The 15,845-nt window shown below is 33.3% G+C and overlaps 1 protein-coding gene across 1 annotated transcript; it reads right to left on the bottom strand.

Moving 5' to 3' along the window:
• Positions 1 to 1,852: 1,852 nt before the first annotated feature.
• LOC122290958 (very-long-chain enoyl-CoA reductase-like) lies at positions 1,853 to 5,399 on the bottom strand. The gene is made up of 4 exons (XM_043098622.1): positions 5,088 to 5,399; positions 4,755 to 4,794; positions 2,892 to 3,646; positions 1,853 to 2,179 (listed from the first exon to the last, which is right to left on the bottom strand). Exons 1-4 carry the CDS (start codon positions 5,154 to 5,156, stop codon positions 2,111 to 2,113), a joined length of 933 nt encoding a protein of 310 aa, XP_042954556.1. The 5' UTR covers positions 5,157 to 5,399; the 3' UTR covers positions 1,853 to 2,110.
• Positions 5,400 to 15,845: the final 10,446 nt, after the last annotated feature.

Genomic DNA, 15,845 nt, shown 5'->3' with positions numbered 1-15,845 from the left:
ATGTGTCAAATCACTAGACAAAACCACCACTAGACTTTTTAGGTCTTATATTTAGGACTGAAAAGAGACAAGTGTATTGCCTTTACGGACTGTCACTGATTCCAAAGTCTACAGGAGTTGGTTCCAACTGTAATACGTATTTTTTCGCATCTATCTCACTGCTTTCCTTTTTGGTTTCTTTATTATTTATTAAAATAAAAGAGTGTTCGATTCTCAGATGTTTGGATGAAGAGGTTGAGTCCTCTTTTTCTATAAATGATGAGGTTGAGTATCTGTTTAGGTAAAAAGTGTTGTTCTCTTTGACGTTTGTCTGTAGAGAGTGACAGTAATAATGAAGATCATACCAGTCACAAAAGGAAATAGTGTACTGGTGAAACTCTAAATGCATTATTTTAATTTATATGTCATGTTTGATACGATGATATCTTAAAATGTATCTGACCATAGATATAAATTGATCTGATGAATGAATGATGATATTTTTCTTAAAATAATAAAAAAAGAAATCTCACTATAAGTTATGTTTTAATACACCGACTTATGTTTAGCAAAAATTAAATTAATTCATTAAATATAGATGCGTGTCTACCATATCCTGTTATGGAACTCGCATTTCTCATCCAACCAGTTACTTTTAGTTCTAATGGAAATTAAAGTAAAGCTGGTCTAGAACCGATTAGCTATTACGCAGTCATTATCTCTCACAACTCGTTTGCTATTTTTTCTTTTATTTATTTATTTTGGTTTGCCAACATTATGATTTTCTACTATAATCCAATGTAATATTTCCTTCAGAATGAAAGTATGCTCCGTTCTTGCACACATCTGTTTCCTTCCAACCAACCAAGGAGTTGTTCACCACCCTCACCCTGCGTCTAATTGGAGCTAGATATGACATGTCTTGTTTGGATAATGAGTTGATCTAACTCATCTCATATAATAATTATTACAATTTTTTCAAACTTTCAAACAATATATATAATAAATTATTTACTTTTTTTAAATCTTAAAACAAAAATTATATTAAAAAATTATATTCTAACGATATTTTGTTCAACTTTTAACTCTCATTTCATCCCAACTCAACTTATTATCCAAATTTCTATTATTCCCTATTATATAACGTAAAGCGTACAGGGCATTCATAGTGTAAAGAAGAGTATCATCTCCAAGGTGGGGGGTAAGAAGTGTATCGAATTCCATGTTTGTTTTTGTGAGCTTCTTGCTCTGCAAGTGGCTGTAGTTAAAAGCTGGAACCCACCTTGGCTTGCTTAGCATCCATTCTTTCTATATACCTCGGCTCTTTGTTTGTTCCGCAGAGAGGTAGGTTGGTCACTATGTCAGAAAATGGCAGTCACAAGTTTACCAGTGCAGCATAACCTTTTTTAAAAGAATAAATAAATATAAAATTCATAAAAAATTAATTTTTTAATAATAAATTCTATTTTTTTTTTTTTAAATAATGGAGTCGCAACCCATAAATAAGTCTACCATTCTTCCAAAGAAATAGAATTAGCTGTCGAGAATCTACGGATATGCAGGCTGCAGCACGTTTGTACTGTGATGTAAAATTATTAGCAGCCGCTACTCAATGGCCTATTCTAACAGCAAACGCTGAAATAGTTTGGACAAAATTCAACTACTCATCCCAACTCATTCTTTGAGCTATTACTACAAACGTTCGTTCATTTTTTTTATTTTTTATTTTTAGGCAGACTGCAAATGTTCATTCATTACCCAGATCTTGCAAATAGTTCATGTTCGATATCCCAAGGCATTCATTGCCTTCCGCAAAAAGCCATAATTTAATACTTCTTCAGTTCTAGGGGCCAGAAAGAGAAATCCAACGAAATAGGGGAAAAAAAATACTCAGGAGGCCAATCCAATAAAAAGTTAAATCAAATACTATGACATACTGACAGGAGACAGAGAACAAGAAAAAGATAAATTGGGATTATCATCGGGAAGTCAGGTAGTTCAAATTAAAGGGGCATAGATGTCTTGAAGTTCATGTCTGATAAGAATGAAGCTCTTAAAATCTTGAATTCCTGCTGCTGAACATAATATTGGCACCAAAGAGAGCAACAAGAGGCAATATGACTAGTCACTTTTACAGGAATGGGGGTAGTATTACCCATCTCCGTGGATACCTGGGTCTTCCATCTTTGCCATCAAATAGCTGCATATGAAAAGGTTCCAAAGGTAAGAGTAAATTTGATCAAACAGAAAAGATGTGAGCAATTCTTATGAAAATAAGAAACTTTATTACCAGTACATAAAAAAAACATTTTTTTTTTCGAATGATCAAATAATAACTTTTTTTCCTGTGTCAAAAAAGCTTCTTATTTTTGGATAATGTGAAATTATGAAAACAAATGACATTGAAAGAATACAGATCAAGATATTCGAAAGCATAAGGACACTGACGAACAGGTTGAGGTCATTCTCCTCAAACTTGAGAAAACCAAAAATGAACAAATTTTGGTTCTGTACCCCTCAACGTTGCTTCAATCATTGTAGAAGAAACTAGGCTTGCCTCTTCTTCTTTTCTTCCCACCTACTCACTTAATACAACACAATTGCCCCACCCCCAAGAAAAGAACAGCACATAAATAAGCATCTATATGTATAGACATAGGTATCTAAATGTGCATACTACATTACTGTAATTTCATGTGACATTATATATGTGTGATAAACATCCAACTGAAATCAATCTGGTGCCTTTCTCAAATATCTCACCCAAATCCATCTGAAACCCAATCTAGATAGGAGTAAATTTAGGTGGAGATATCATCAGAAAAGGGGCCCCAATAGTCTACGAGGAAGGCAGGCAATTATACACCAAAAAGAAGTAAAAGTTTACTTGTTCAACAAAAAATAAAAGTTACCTTCTTTAAACGGCGGTGTTTTGCAAGGGCCCAATTGGTCATGATAAGAGCAGCAACAATAAGAAAACTATAACCTGCAACTGTCTGCGTTGCAATGTTGAAACCCAACCACTGATAAATCTCTGTTGTGTAATTTGCACATGTCACAATGTTGAACAGAAAACCATGGGGAATCTGATAACCTCCATTCCCAGCAGGGCTGCGAAGATTCCTCAGCAACATATGGCAATAGAAATTCGAGATTTGGCAAAATAGTCCAAATCCAAACCCAATCTTCATTTGGAGGTCACTAACAGGGGTATAAAGTGGGTGGTTCACACAGTAAGCAATATAAGAGCCAAAGGACCAATAATATGCACAGTTACGAAACACATTGGAGAGTGGTGAGGTTGCATGGCTGAACCGATGCACAAAAAATGTTTCCATAATTCGTTTGAAGTAGTGGAAACACCAGTAGTATAAAGCATATGTCTGAACTGGGTGGATGACTCGCTCCCCTTTATAGCCAAAGTACCGGTAGACAGGGAAGTAGTAAAAGATGGGATAAAGGACCAAAGGACCCACATATTCCCAGAAGAAAAGTATAGGATAGGAAACTTGAGGGCCCAAGTCCTTGAATACTACAGTCAAGTGGTCCAAGTTTCCATCACAATAGTCCTTCAGACTTTTCTTGTAGCTAAGAACAACAGGCCGCTCCTTTGATCCTGGAGGGAGGGGGAGGGTTAACCGCTGTCTCGAAGGGTAGAACTTTCTGGCTGTAGATGTAAGAGAGGCAAATTGAGTTAATGATATCACTTGACATGCAAAGGTCTCAACACTCAGACATGCACTCATTCTTCTCTTTTTGGGGGGCAGGGGTCCAAATAAAACGAAGTATAAAAATACAATCTAACCATTGGAAGTAATAACTGAGCACTAATGAACAAACCTAACATGGTGAGCTAGGAAATGCCACGTTCAGACACCAGAAGTCCAGAAACAATAACTAAGCATGAAGTCTAAAGCCGATCTTGCATATAAATATTAGTGATGCAATATCTTATTACTTATCAAAAAAATAATATTAGTGATGCAATGAAATTAAAAGTAGGATTTCTTTTAAAAGTAGCTTATAAAGTACAATTTTCTTGATAAAAAGATTATATACACCAAGGTCGAGAGAGAGGAGGAAATAAATTGCAATATGAAGTATGAAAATTTCTTTTCTGTATGTGAATAAATTCACACCAAATACAAATAGTAGTTGCACTGACAAGCCACAAATAACTGAATTGAATTAAGAAGGGCATGCATAAACTTCCTGAAAACTCTGATCTTTTGGGTAAACAATAATTGAACAATATGCTACACGTGGGAAGAACTATTTTAAGACAAATACAAATAATAGTTTTTATCCTCCAAAGAAAATCCGTATAAACAAGTTGTCACTAGGAAAGGTTGTGCCAATGAGGTGTAAACAATCAAGTTCTAATATTAACTTCGAGCAGAAGGAAGGTTCTCGCTTAACTCTTCAATAAGACGATTTAAAGAAAGGAAGAAAATTAAACGGCCAACATTAAAGCAACTAGAACAGATGCCCTTCACACTTTTCTGAATACAAGATCAATCAAAGGGGATCCATAGCAAACCAGTGGTTCAATTTCACAGCCATTTATGGAACTTATGGTAATTTTTATGAGAAATGAAATCAGTACTAACTACTGAGATTCACTAGAGAAAGTAACCCTGTTGCCTTCCAAAAACAACCGAAGCTAAACTAATTTGCTAAACATTGATTAACTGACCAACAAAGCGAAGTTGGCTGTTCGGGCTAAAAATCTGCATAAAAAACGCAACAATAAGGGAACCATATCCAGCACTTACTTCGTTGATGAATCGCCTCCTGCAAATCTGCTACCGTAGCCTGCAAATTAACACCAAGATATATATATCACAAACTGCATCCCCTGGGTTCCATCGAAAAACGTTAAAACGATGGTGGAAGGAATATAAACACGATAATTAAAAGAAAGTTTTAAAAAAATCGATCTTCCAATTAAATTGGACCCAACACCACATTCTGACCAGATGAATCGAGTGTCTTCGATTTCTTGGGACCCAGAACCGGAAGTATATATCAAATACAGAAGAACATCAGCTCACACTAGTTTAGGAATTACAAAGATAACGAACAAGAGAAAAAGAACAGAATCGTACTGAATCGCTGAGCTCAAGGCCACCCTTGATAACTTCTCTACCACTCCGTGAAACGACAGTGACCTTCATCTTTGAGAGCCAAAGAGAGAAGACCCACTCCACAAATACCGCAAGCGACGAAAATTCTTGGATTTGCCAACGACTGCACTAAAAAATGCAGGAGCAAAGAACCAAGGTAACCTATAGGAAACTCGAATGAGATCCCAGAAATGGGGCTAGGACCTAAAAATATCAGTACAATTTATTGCAGAGTTAAGGTGTGGGTTTGGCAGTTTAGGAGATATATTAATGATGTCTGGTTGGGGTAGGCGAGCTAACTGTGTAGGCCGATGAAGTGACGAGCCTAAAGGCAGCCTAATGTGTGTAGATAATAAATTTTTGGCTGATAGAGTAGTTAACCCTCATTTGTTAGATCATTGGCATGCGATTGATTATTCCAATTTTTAAAATTTAAAGAATATATAATTTTTTAATTTTTAACTAGTTATTTAATATTTAAAATTTACATTAGATTAATTATCACATTCTTTATATTAATAAAATATTATTATTATTTTTTAATTAATTATTATTTTTTAATTACTTTTTTATTTTATTTTTCTAATGTTCAATACCTTCCAATAATCATATTCATATTCATAATCTAACAATTTATAATATAATAATTCTCGAATGTGTATAGATGACAAAATCTCATATGTAAATAAAAATTTTATATGTACAATCCACAATAATCTCATATTTATAATATAATAATCTCAAAATATAACAAAATAACATATGAGAAAATCACATGATCACATGTATATAATAAAATATGTAACCCAACAGATCTACATGCATAATAACAGCCCAACAGCTAGGGGTGAAAACCGATCATTCGGTTTCGGTTTCGAACCGATATCTTTAAAAGAGGAGAAATCTCAACCGAAACCGGCCATTTAAAGGGGAGAAAACCGTCTACATCGGTCTCGGCGTCACTCCGGTCGGTTCGTCGGCGTCTTCGGTGGCGACGGAGCTTATTTTCAGGCGATGATGCCGCACTGCCGACTGGGTGAGAGAGGACGCCGAGAGCCGAGAGGTGCGAGTCGCGACACTGCGATTTGAGAGTGAGAGAGAGAGAGGCCCTCTTACCTGCCATGCTGCGCCATGAGAGAGAGAGAGAGAGAGAGAGAGAGAGAGAGAGAGAGAGAGAGAGAGAGAGAGAGAGAGGGGCGGCGTCTGATGAATAAAGGAGAAGAAAATCGAGGAAGAAGATGGAGTTTAGTTTAAACCCTAAAATGAAACGGCACCGTTTGGCTTTAAGCCGTTTCATTAATTTTTTTTTTTTAACTGCAGATCTTAAACGACGCCGTTTCACTTAAGTGAAACGGCGTCGTTTAAGTAAGATATAAATCAAAATAATAAACCTTATTAAGTCGGCCGGTTCAGCGGTTTGAACCAGGGTCAAACCGCTGCCGAACCGATATTGGTCGGTTTTGAAGAATATCTGTCGTCCGCCGACCGGTTCATCGGCGGTTCCGGCCGGTTCTTGACGCGGCCGGTCGGTTCCCGTCGGAGGCGGCCGGTGGCATCGGTTCCTGTACACCCCTACCAACAGCCCTACAAAATAATTGCATCTCTAACAAAATAACAATCCAACAGCTTTACATAACAGCCCAACATCCCAACAATCACTTAAAAATAGATGACTGCATTTATTCTAAGACATGGAGTGATTATAAGGACAAGCATATAACAAAATTCTAAATATGAGAAAATCACATGATCACAAGTATATAACAAAAAAAAAGCCTTACATATGGCAATAGTTACTATCCAAAATAACAGCCCAACAAACAAATGCCAATATCTGTACAATCCAACAATCCAAAATAACAAAAAGCCACAAAATAGCATAGGCAATAGTTGCTACCCAGCCACATATATTTCAACTACATGTGGCTGCACAGCTACTAAAACCAATTGTAAACAGTTTAATTATAATATAGTTCATCAAAACAAGTTGAGACAAAGATGTCTACACATATTCAAAATCAAAAGATGGAGGTGGAGGTAGAGATGTAGATGAAAATCACTTCCGTGATTACTCAAAAATCTCTTTTTAAATATTCAAGAAATACTCTTGATGCATTCTATTCATGCCAACAAGATCTAATTTAATTATCTCCATATTGATCTTCCTTTTCTCCATATCATTATTCCTCTTTTTCTCCACTAGTAATTTAGTCCTCTCAAAATTACTCCTATTGATTTCTTGTCTTCTCTCAGAAATGTATATGGTTCTGTCATTTCTCATGCCATTCAAGGCCTCAGAAAATTCAGCATCGTAAGTTTCTCAAGCCTTCATATTTCTCACCCTTTCTTTCTCAACTTTCTTGCCTGGAGGTCTCTCATAAATGATCTCTATGTTGTCATCTAAAGTGTTGTCTCCTAGTAGAGTCAAGTCTGCAATAGCAGGGCATTTTCCATGTGGTTTCCTTCTCATTGACAATATGGAAACATGCTGCTGTTGTAACAACTCGCTAGAAATTTAATTGTGAAATTTTTATTAGCTTTAGGAACCTCATGAAGACCCCATAAATTTTCACGAATCCATTAATCGTATAGATTTTAGTCTAAATACATAGTTAGTGTTATTATTTACTATGGTATCCGAAGTGTGTTTTTGATTATTGGAGATAGTTAGAAGTGTCAAAATGTATTATGGTTTGTGCTATTAGACTCGGAGGGTTATTTAAGGTCTTATTGCGCAATAACACTTTTTCATATTTTCGGACGAAACGTCTGTTCAAAACTGTAGATATTATTGGATAAAAATATTTTAAACTAATTTCGTGGATATTATTGGGTAAGAGAGTCCTACACTTAACTCTCACTTCGGGTAAGAGAGTCTCACACTTAACTCTCATTTCGGGTAAGAGAGTCATACACTTAACTCTCATTCCAGCCTCATCTATTCCATATCTCATCCATAAGTATCTCCAGCCGCCCCTCCCCACGAAATTATCTTCAATTACACTTTCCATTAAAAGAATATCAAACACCCTCTCTCGAACAGCTTTTAAGAGTTCTTTTGCACGCCTATTTCGAAGCTTTTGTAAGTGTTTTATCATAAAGTCTCCTCAATATAAGTTGTTCATTTTTTAGTTTAGTTTACGTGGATATCTTATTTGTCCTATTTGAAGATCAGTTGGTCAGTCAAATATTATGTAAACTATATAAATGTCATTCTGGAAGATAAACTGGAGAATATGTTATAGTTTGGAGTTTTTGACCAAGCTAATGGATAGATATGAGTCCGAAATTTTTATGGAGTATTGTTAACATGTATATATGATTATTGGTTGAAGATTTTTGCATGATTAAAGGTTTTGATGAAAGATTTTTTTAGATTTAGAAACTTAGAAACTGGAAGAGGAAAAACAGTTTCTGTTTTGAGAATGTTTAATTCTTTGGTGGTCTAAACCTATTCCAATGACTTTGATAATTTTATTGGAGGATCCTAAGCATTTTATATATATGTTATATTATTATTTTGAAGATATTTGATGTTAGTTTCAAATATATGAAATTTTATGTAAAGAGATATTCAGATAAGTCAGAGTGTGGATGTTCTTGGCTAAATTTATGTTTTGGTTAATTTTTAACCATGTGATCTTGAATTAGAAACTTATATATGTTTTAGAATATCTTTTTAAACCATGTGATAGTTTGGTTTGAAGATCACATATTTATAAGTCATAGATCAAAAGGTTGATCAAAACAAGTTAGAAACAAAAATTAATAGAAATAGCATATGAGAATTTCGGCCCTATGGAGTTTTAATAGTTATGATTAGTTTTAAATTTTTCTAAATTGATATTTGAATTGAGGATAAAATTTACATGAGGCATGTAAATTTTGGTGACTTTTGGAGTTAGTATGCAAAATCCTTAAGTTATGGGTAAAGCGGTCATTTTCCTACATGCAGAGAGTAAAATGAAAATTTTACTTTTTAAATTAGTATTTTCCATATTTCAATTTATTAGTGATTTAGTACTAACTTTTAGAATCACTAATTACAGTTCATTGTAATCGCGCTTAAAGTTTTATAAGAAACGCAGAAATCGAGGTAAGTTAGTTTTTAACTTACTAGCAGTCTACTGTGTATGTGTGCTAAGTAAAGGAACTACAGTGTATGTATGTGTGTTATCATATATGTCATGTCATGCCAAGTTATCACGTAATTGTCTATTATACAGAATTTATTCTGTCATCAATTTTTATCTGTTACATAATATATTCTGTCATATATTATTGTACCTTACAAGTACGTCATGCTAAGTACGTCATCTATTACATGTATGTCAAGTCATATAATATTCACTGTTGCAAGTATGTCATGTTAAATATATTGTCTATTATATGTTATGCCATGATACGAAATATTTCTATCTCAAGTTGGTCATGTATTTTAAGTTATGTTCAAGTCACGTTATGTTACGTCAGGGCTTTAGTCCTTTCGTATTCTAGTCACGTTTCATCTTGAGTACATTCAGTTTCGTGGGGTTCACAACATCTGTGGCACACGAAGTATGGGGTCACAACAATTGTGACTCATACACTACGTGAGACATAGCAATTGTGACGTATAGAATACATGGGGCCACAACAACTGTGGAGTATATATTTAACTGCATTGTGATGTGTAGAATACATAGGGCCACAACAACTGTGGAGTATGTATTTACACATAGAATACATGGAGCCACAACAACTGTGGAGTATGTATTTAACTGCATTGTAATGTGTAGAATACATGGGGTCACAACAACTGTGGAGTATGTATTTTTCATGTTAAGTCAAGTTTGTGTAGAATACATGGGGCCACAACAACTATGAAGTATGTATTTACACGTAGAATGCATGGGGCCACAACAACTGTGGAGTATGTATTTTTCATGTTAAGTTAAGTTTCAAAACAAGTTCATGATAAATCAAGTTTCATATCACGTTCATGTTAAGTCAAGTTTCAGAACAAGTTCATAATAAGTTAAAGTTTTATATCACGTTTATGTTAATTCAAGTTTCAGAGTAAATTCATGCTAAATCAAGTTTCAGATCAAGTTCATGTCAAGTCAAGTTCAGTTTATGTTTCAATTTAAGTTATGTCAATTATGCTATGTTGTACGCTAAGTTATGCTTTAATTACTTATGAATTTGATTATGCATTTATGTTTTTACTGTCATCCATGCATCATTAGCTTGTGTGGAAGTTTTTTGTTAACTTACTGAGATTTGTAATCAAATCTCACTTTGGTAGTCCCAACTACCATTCCCCCCAAATGGTAAATCTTGTTACAGGACCTGAAAGAGAATCAAGAGTTGATCAACTAAATACAGTTGACTAAGCGACGGTGCGACGTCAATGTTAATATAGTAGTTAACGTAAATTACTACTTGTACGATGAAGTTGCATCACTAGTACTTTTTGGATCATAACCATTTTGGACTAGTGTTGTGATCTTAGTTGTTCAATGGGTCTTTATGTATGAAGTATGTTTTAAACATTTGAAATATTTTCAATTTGGTGCATAGTATTGCTAAAGAAAAAAATTATCCGTTGCGAATATTGTATAATGTTAGATGCATGTTAGGAATATTGCATCTTATATGTCACGAACTGGAGCAGGTAAACTTGTGTTGCATGTCTCGACGCTTCAAATGTCCGTCCGATCCCAAACGGAATTTGGGGGCATCACAGCTGCCATTTTGGTTAGTGTCTCAATAAATTCATAACCAAATGTAGTTAGAAACTCATACCTTGTCCTACTCAGTTGTACTTCTTGGATGACATGATTCTACTTGGGCCACAGTAGCACAAAACTTATTTGTGCATTTTTGGATCACCGACCATCAATTGGTCAATGACCCCCATAACAATTTGTCATGTTAGGTTTTTTATACTCATTATAATAATCACTAATTATCTTCCACATTTGTGAATATTTTTTATCTGTCCCCTGGATAGCATCCATGCTAATATTAAGCCAAGCTGACACGAGGAGATTGTCATCCTCTACGGTGAAAGACACACTTCGTTGTGTTTTCTTACTAGGTGGCCTTTTTTCACATGCCAATTGTGTTACTTGGAGTCCAACATTATCATGACTGCTAGTCATTAGGGTACTAGAGATTCCTTAGAGAGTCCAACATTTTCACCACTTTGCAATAGAGTGATAAAAAAGAGATCTTCATCAAATGTGGTGTCCATCATTAATTCAAATATAATTGTACAAAATTATGACTAGACTCATAACTCCAATAACAATTCAGTACATAAAGTCTTATACAAAGCCAGAGTCGAAAATAACATTCAATAGCCAGGTAGGTTATATACTCAATACATAGAAAATAACATAATATGAATATGCTCAGTGCATCCCAAACCCTTCATTGTACATGTCAAATCCTTACAACCAGTAACAATAACACCACATAGCATTTCGAAACCTAGCCAAAAAGTGAAAACCAAGTAGTTATAATTTGACATATATATACAGATGTACAAGCACTAAAATATATGTATACATGCACTAAATTGTGAGAATATTCACATATGAACTAATAATAAGAAAGATATCATTTTCATATTTAAATAGTTCATTCTAATATCTATTCTACCATAACATTTGCAATCAAACTTTAAAGAAACTATGCATAGTTAATTGATGCGTGGGTGATGCTTAGAAGGTTAATTGAAATCAATAGTTAATTTCAGCTCAATACATAGTTGTATGATCTGTAATAGACAACTATGTAATGTCATTTTAGTTCAACTCTGTGTTAATAAAAGTTCAACATTAATTAACCCAAAAATTTCATTTTGGTTTAAAGTTCAACATTAATTAAACTGAAAAAACATTTTGGTTTAAAGTTCACATTAAAACCCAAATGTAAACCCAAAATGTGAAAATACATTTAAAAGTCCTGTAGCAAGTCTAAACATTAATTAAAAACCATGCATGAATTTGGTTTTTAAAGTTCAACATTTAAAACCTAAAATGTGAAAAAACATTTTGAGTAAATATAACATACAACAGTCGTGTATATTATATGCTCAGTACATACCATATTAATTCCAATATGCCCAGTACATAAACTCATAATTCTAATATGCTCAGTACATCCCAAACCCTTCCGTGTACATGTTAAATATTGTGTATTCAATCAGTAACAAAAATACAACAAAAGAAGATTATCATGTAATCCCCCATCATCTTCCTCATAAAGCTCATTTTTGTCTTTAAAAAATTCTGAATTTGGAACTTAAAGTTTTACATTTACAATACAGGACAATGAAGAATCAAATGCCAAATAAAAAAAAAAAAAAAAAAAAATACACAAGTTGTTCCCAAATTAGGATTAGGATCAAAACAAGTTGTTCCCAAATCAAGACCCTTCCGTGAGAAAACAAAACAGGATCAAGAATCAAATCCGAACACAGGTTGTTCCCAAATCAAGATTAGGATCAGGATCAAGACCCTTCCCAATACACACGTTGTTCCCAAATCACAGGATCGCAGAGAATATGTGCAAAATATCACCAAACAAATTCAAACATATGGGTATACGGAATGGGTATGCTTAGTCCTTAAAACCAGAGTAAAATGTCACCAAACAAATCCAAACAACATCAATAAAATCAAACCCAAACAACATAATCAAGAGTATAATCAAGACTAGGGTTTTGGATTTTATCGTGTTGTTGAAACTCGGTGCTGGAGTGAAGTCGTGGCGGTGCCGTGCTGGAGAGAAGGAAGTGAAAGATGAAGAAGAAGAGCTACACGAGAGAAAGAGGGAAGAAGAAGAGAAATAACAAAAAAATAAATCAAAGAAGAAAGAAGGAATAGATGGGGGAGAGGGAAGAAGAAGAGAAAGAAGAAAAAAAAATGGAAGAATAAGAGAATGGATGATACGCAGGAGAGAAGAGAAAAGAAGAAATGCGGGAGAGAGGGAGCCAAAATTAATAAACAATACATTTAGACTTGCTACAGGACCTTTCATCTTTGAAAAATAAGATGAAATTACTGTAACTCATAATTTATATGAAATGAGTTTGAATAATCCGATGTAGGGCTTCTATGGATAAAATCAATCAAATATAAAGATGAAAAGTAGTTTGAACAAAGCGATGTCAATGCTCTTAGGTATCAAATCATCTTATTTAATTTAATTTAATTAATTTAATTATTTTAATTTTTATATAAAATATAATAAATAATTTCATTTTAAAAAATTTTAAAATAATATTAAAAAAATCAAATTATAACATTATTTTATTCAAATTTTAACTCCTACCTTTTTTGTATAAACAAATGAGACCTAAAAAATATTATAATACACATATAATTCTCTCTTTAATCACAACCTAGATTCAGAATCTAGATAAAGACCCGTGACATTTTAATTGTCTGTACTATAATTTATAGTTTGTTTGTTTGTTTGTCAAAATTCTAATGTTCATCTCTTATCTCTTATCATGAATGTAGTATTTATAAAAAAAAAAATATTAAATATATTTAAGAAAAATTTATAAAAACAATTATTTTTCCATATGTCTATTACTGATAAGTTAAAAATAATAAAATTCAAAATTCAAAAAAAACAAATAACAAAATAAATCCTGTAAAAAAAAATATAAGTATATGCAACACTCCTCTTATAATCTTCATTAATTTCGTCGCCTTCCCAACCCGATCTTTGTTCTCCTGTCCTCTCTCTCTCTTCCACCCACCTCTCGGTTAGCAAGCTGGAACTCCATTTCTACCCCCATCCATTTGTTTCTCCAAACTCTCTCTCTCAAGCACCAGTCATTAGAGTTTTGTTGTGATTTTTGAGCTTCTTTTTCATTTGAAAAATTCTATGTGCAATCATTTAAGCGGTGTTGAAATCTTACTTGTTTTAAACTAAAGCAAGTCACACGAGAATTTACAAAATCATAATTGACCTACTCTCGCATGTTATCTGCTGTTCTTAGCTGAAAAAATAGAAAACGAGAAATTAAAATAATGAAACGACTAAATATGACGAAGACGATGAGGGTATGAATAGAAACTGGAGTGACGATAAAAACCATTTGGCTGCAATGGCAAGAACCAGTTGGCATCGAAAGAAAGATAAATAGCATTGGTCAAATGAGTTTTATCAGGTGTATTTGCGTCTACAACAAGGATATTAAAAAGCAAACATGGTTTCGTTTCATTGGAGGGTGTAAAAGGGCAAAATACACCTAACCGGTTTGAAGCTTTTTTCTATAAAAAAAATAAATAGCTCATATTTTCATGTATGTTGTGCCGGCGAATTGAAATGTGTCAACTTTCAATGATCTATTCTACATCCAACACAAAATCCAACAAATTATATTGTTTCTACGTATGCTTTGATTCACAAGATTGTCATGGATAACCTAATTTTAAGTATATTCAACACTTTGTTTCGGACATATTATCAACAATCGGTTGGTGAGAAATGAAGCTATGAATTTGACTCCCTAACATTTTTCAGGAAGGGTTTTTTTTTTTTTTTTTTTTTAATTATTATTATTATTCATTTATTGCGTCGTGACTCACGCCAAGTGCAGTGCCAACGACACTGGTAGTGGTTACCAATATCCGGTCAAGTTAGCTCTCGTATGTGGCCGTCATTCGTTACAGTTTGACATGTTTTGAACATTTAATTCTTGATTTCGGCATTTGAAAGCCACATGCAACGAGTAACTAGTAACTAGAAAGTGATCCATAATGATGAAAAACCACCTAATATTTATGAAAGAGGAGAGAGGCACAATGCATGGCTATTAGACCGCTCCGAATAGTTTCTTCATCCTAATTTTTAAAATATATTATTAAAATTTATTTTTTCTATTTTCTATTTTAATTTTTACAATATACATACATCAATTAAATCTATCTTTCCTTCGTATTATTTAAATATTATAATTTTTAATATTTTTTATTCATTTCAAATATTTTCTCTAACTATTAATGATATTCTCAAATATTTTGATATTTACAATATCTCTCAATATACAATATCATATAATTATGTTCTATTTTAAATTAATCCAAATATATAAACTAAACCAAAATATAAATTAATTAAAAAAATTATATAATAGAAAAAAAGAGATTAATCTAGCTTTAGATTTTGTCTTTGGTGCCCAACAAAGAAGAAAACGTGGGAACGGAAGGTCTAAAATTAAAATAAATAACTTTTGAAGAAATAGAAAAAATCAACAGCATGAGAGATAAAGTAATTTAAAATATTTACAATGACGAATAGCTCCTTCCACATCTAGCGGTTCTATAGCATAATGTAAAATAAAGAATGGAATACAAAATTTATTGGATGACACTTTTAAGAGAATTTCTTTATATTTTAAAGAAAAATGTATTATAAACCATTCATTGAAAGTGCTTTATAAAGTGATTATGTAACCACAATACCGCCCGTTACATTTTGTTGTTGCATCTCTTTGTATCCTCAGGAGAATTATAGCGAGAATCAAGATCCTCTCCATCTATTTATTCAAAATAAATATAAAACAACGCTCGACACAAATTGTATGACCATAGAGAGCACTCTCTTTTAGATCGAAACTGTCTTGTATCTATGGCATTAAAAGAGGAGAAAGAATGGCATCATAAAAACCATGTGACGTGTCAAAGGCAAATGAAGCTTTCCTATCTATGCTACAGAGGATTTCACTTGATC

The sequence above is a fragment of the Carya illinoinensis genome, chromosome 1, assembly GCF_018687715.1.
Source record: "Carya illinoinensis cultivar Pawnee chromosome 1, C.illinoinensisPawnee_v1, whole genome shotgun sequence".
NCBI lineage: Eukaryota > Viridiplantae > Streptophyta > Magnoliopsida > Fagales > Juglandaceae > Carya > Carya illinoinensis.
This window is presented reverse-complemented; position numbering and strand designations above follow the sequence as displayed.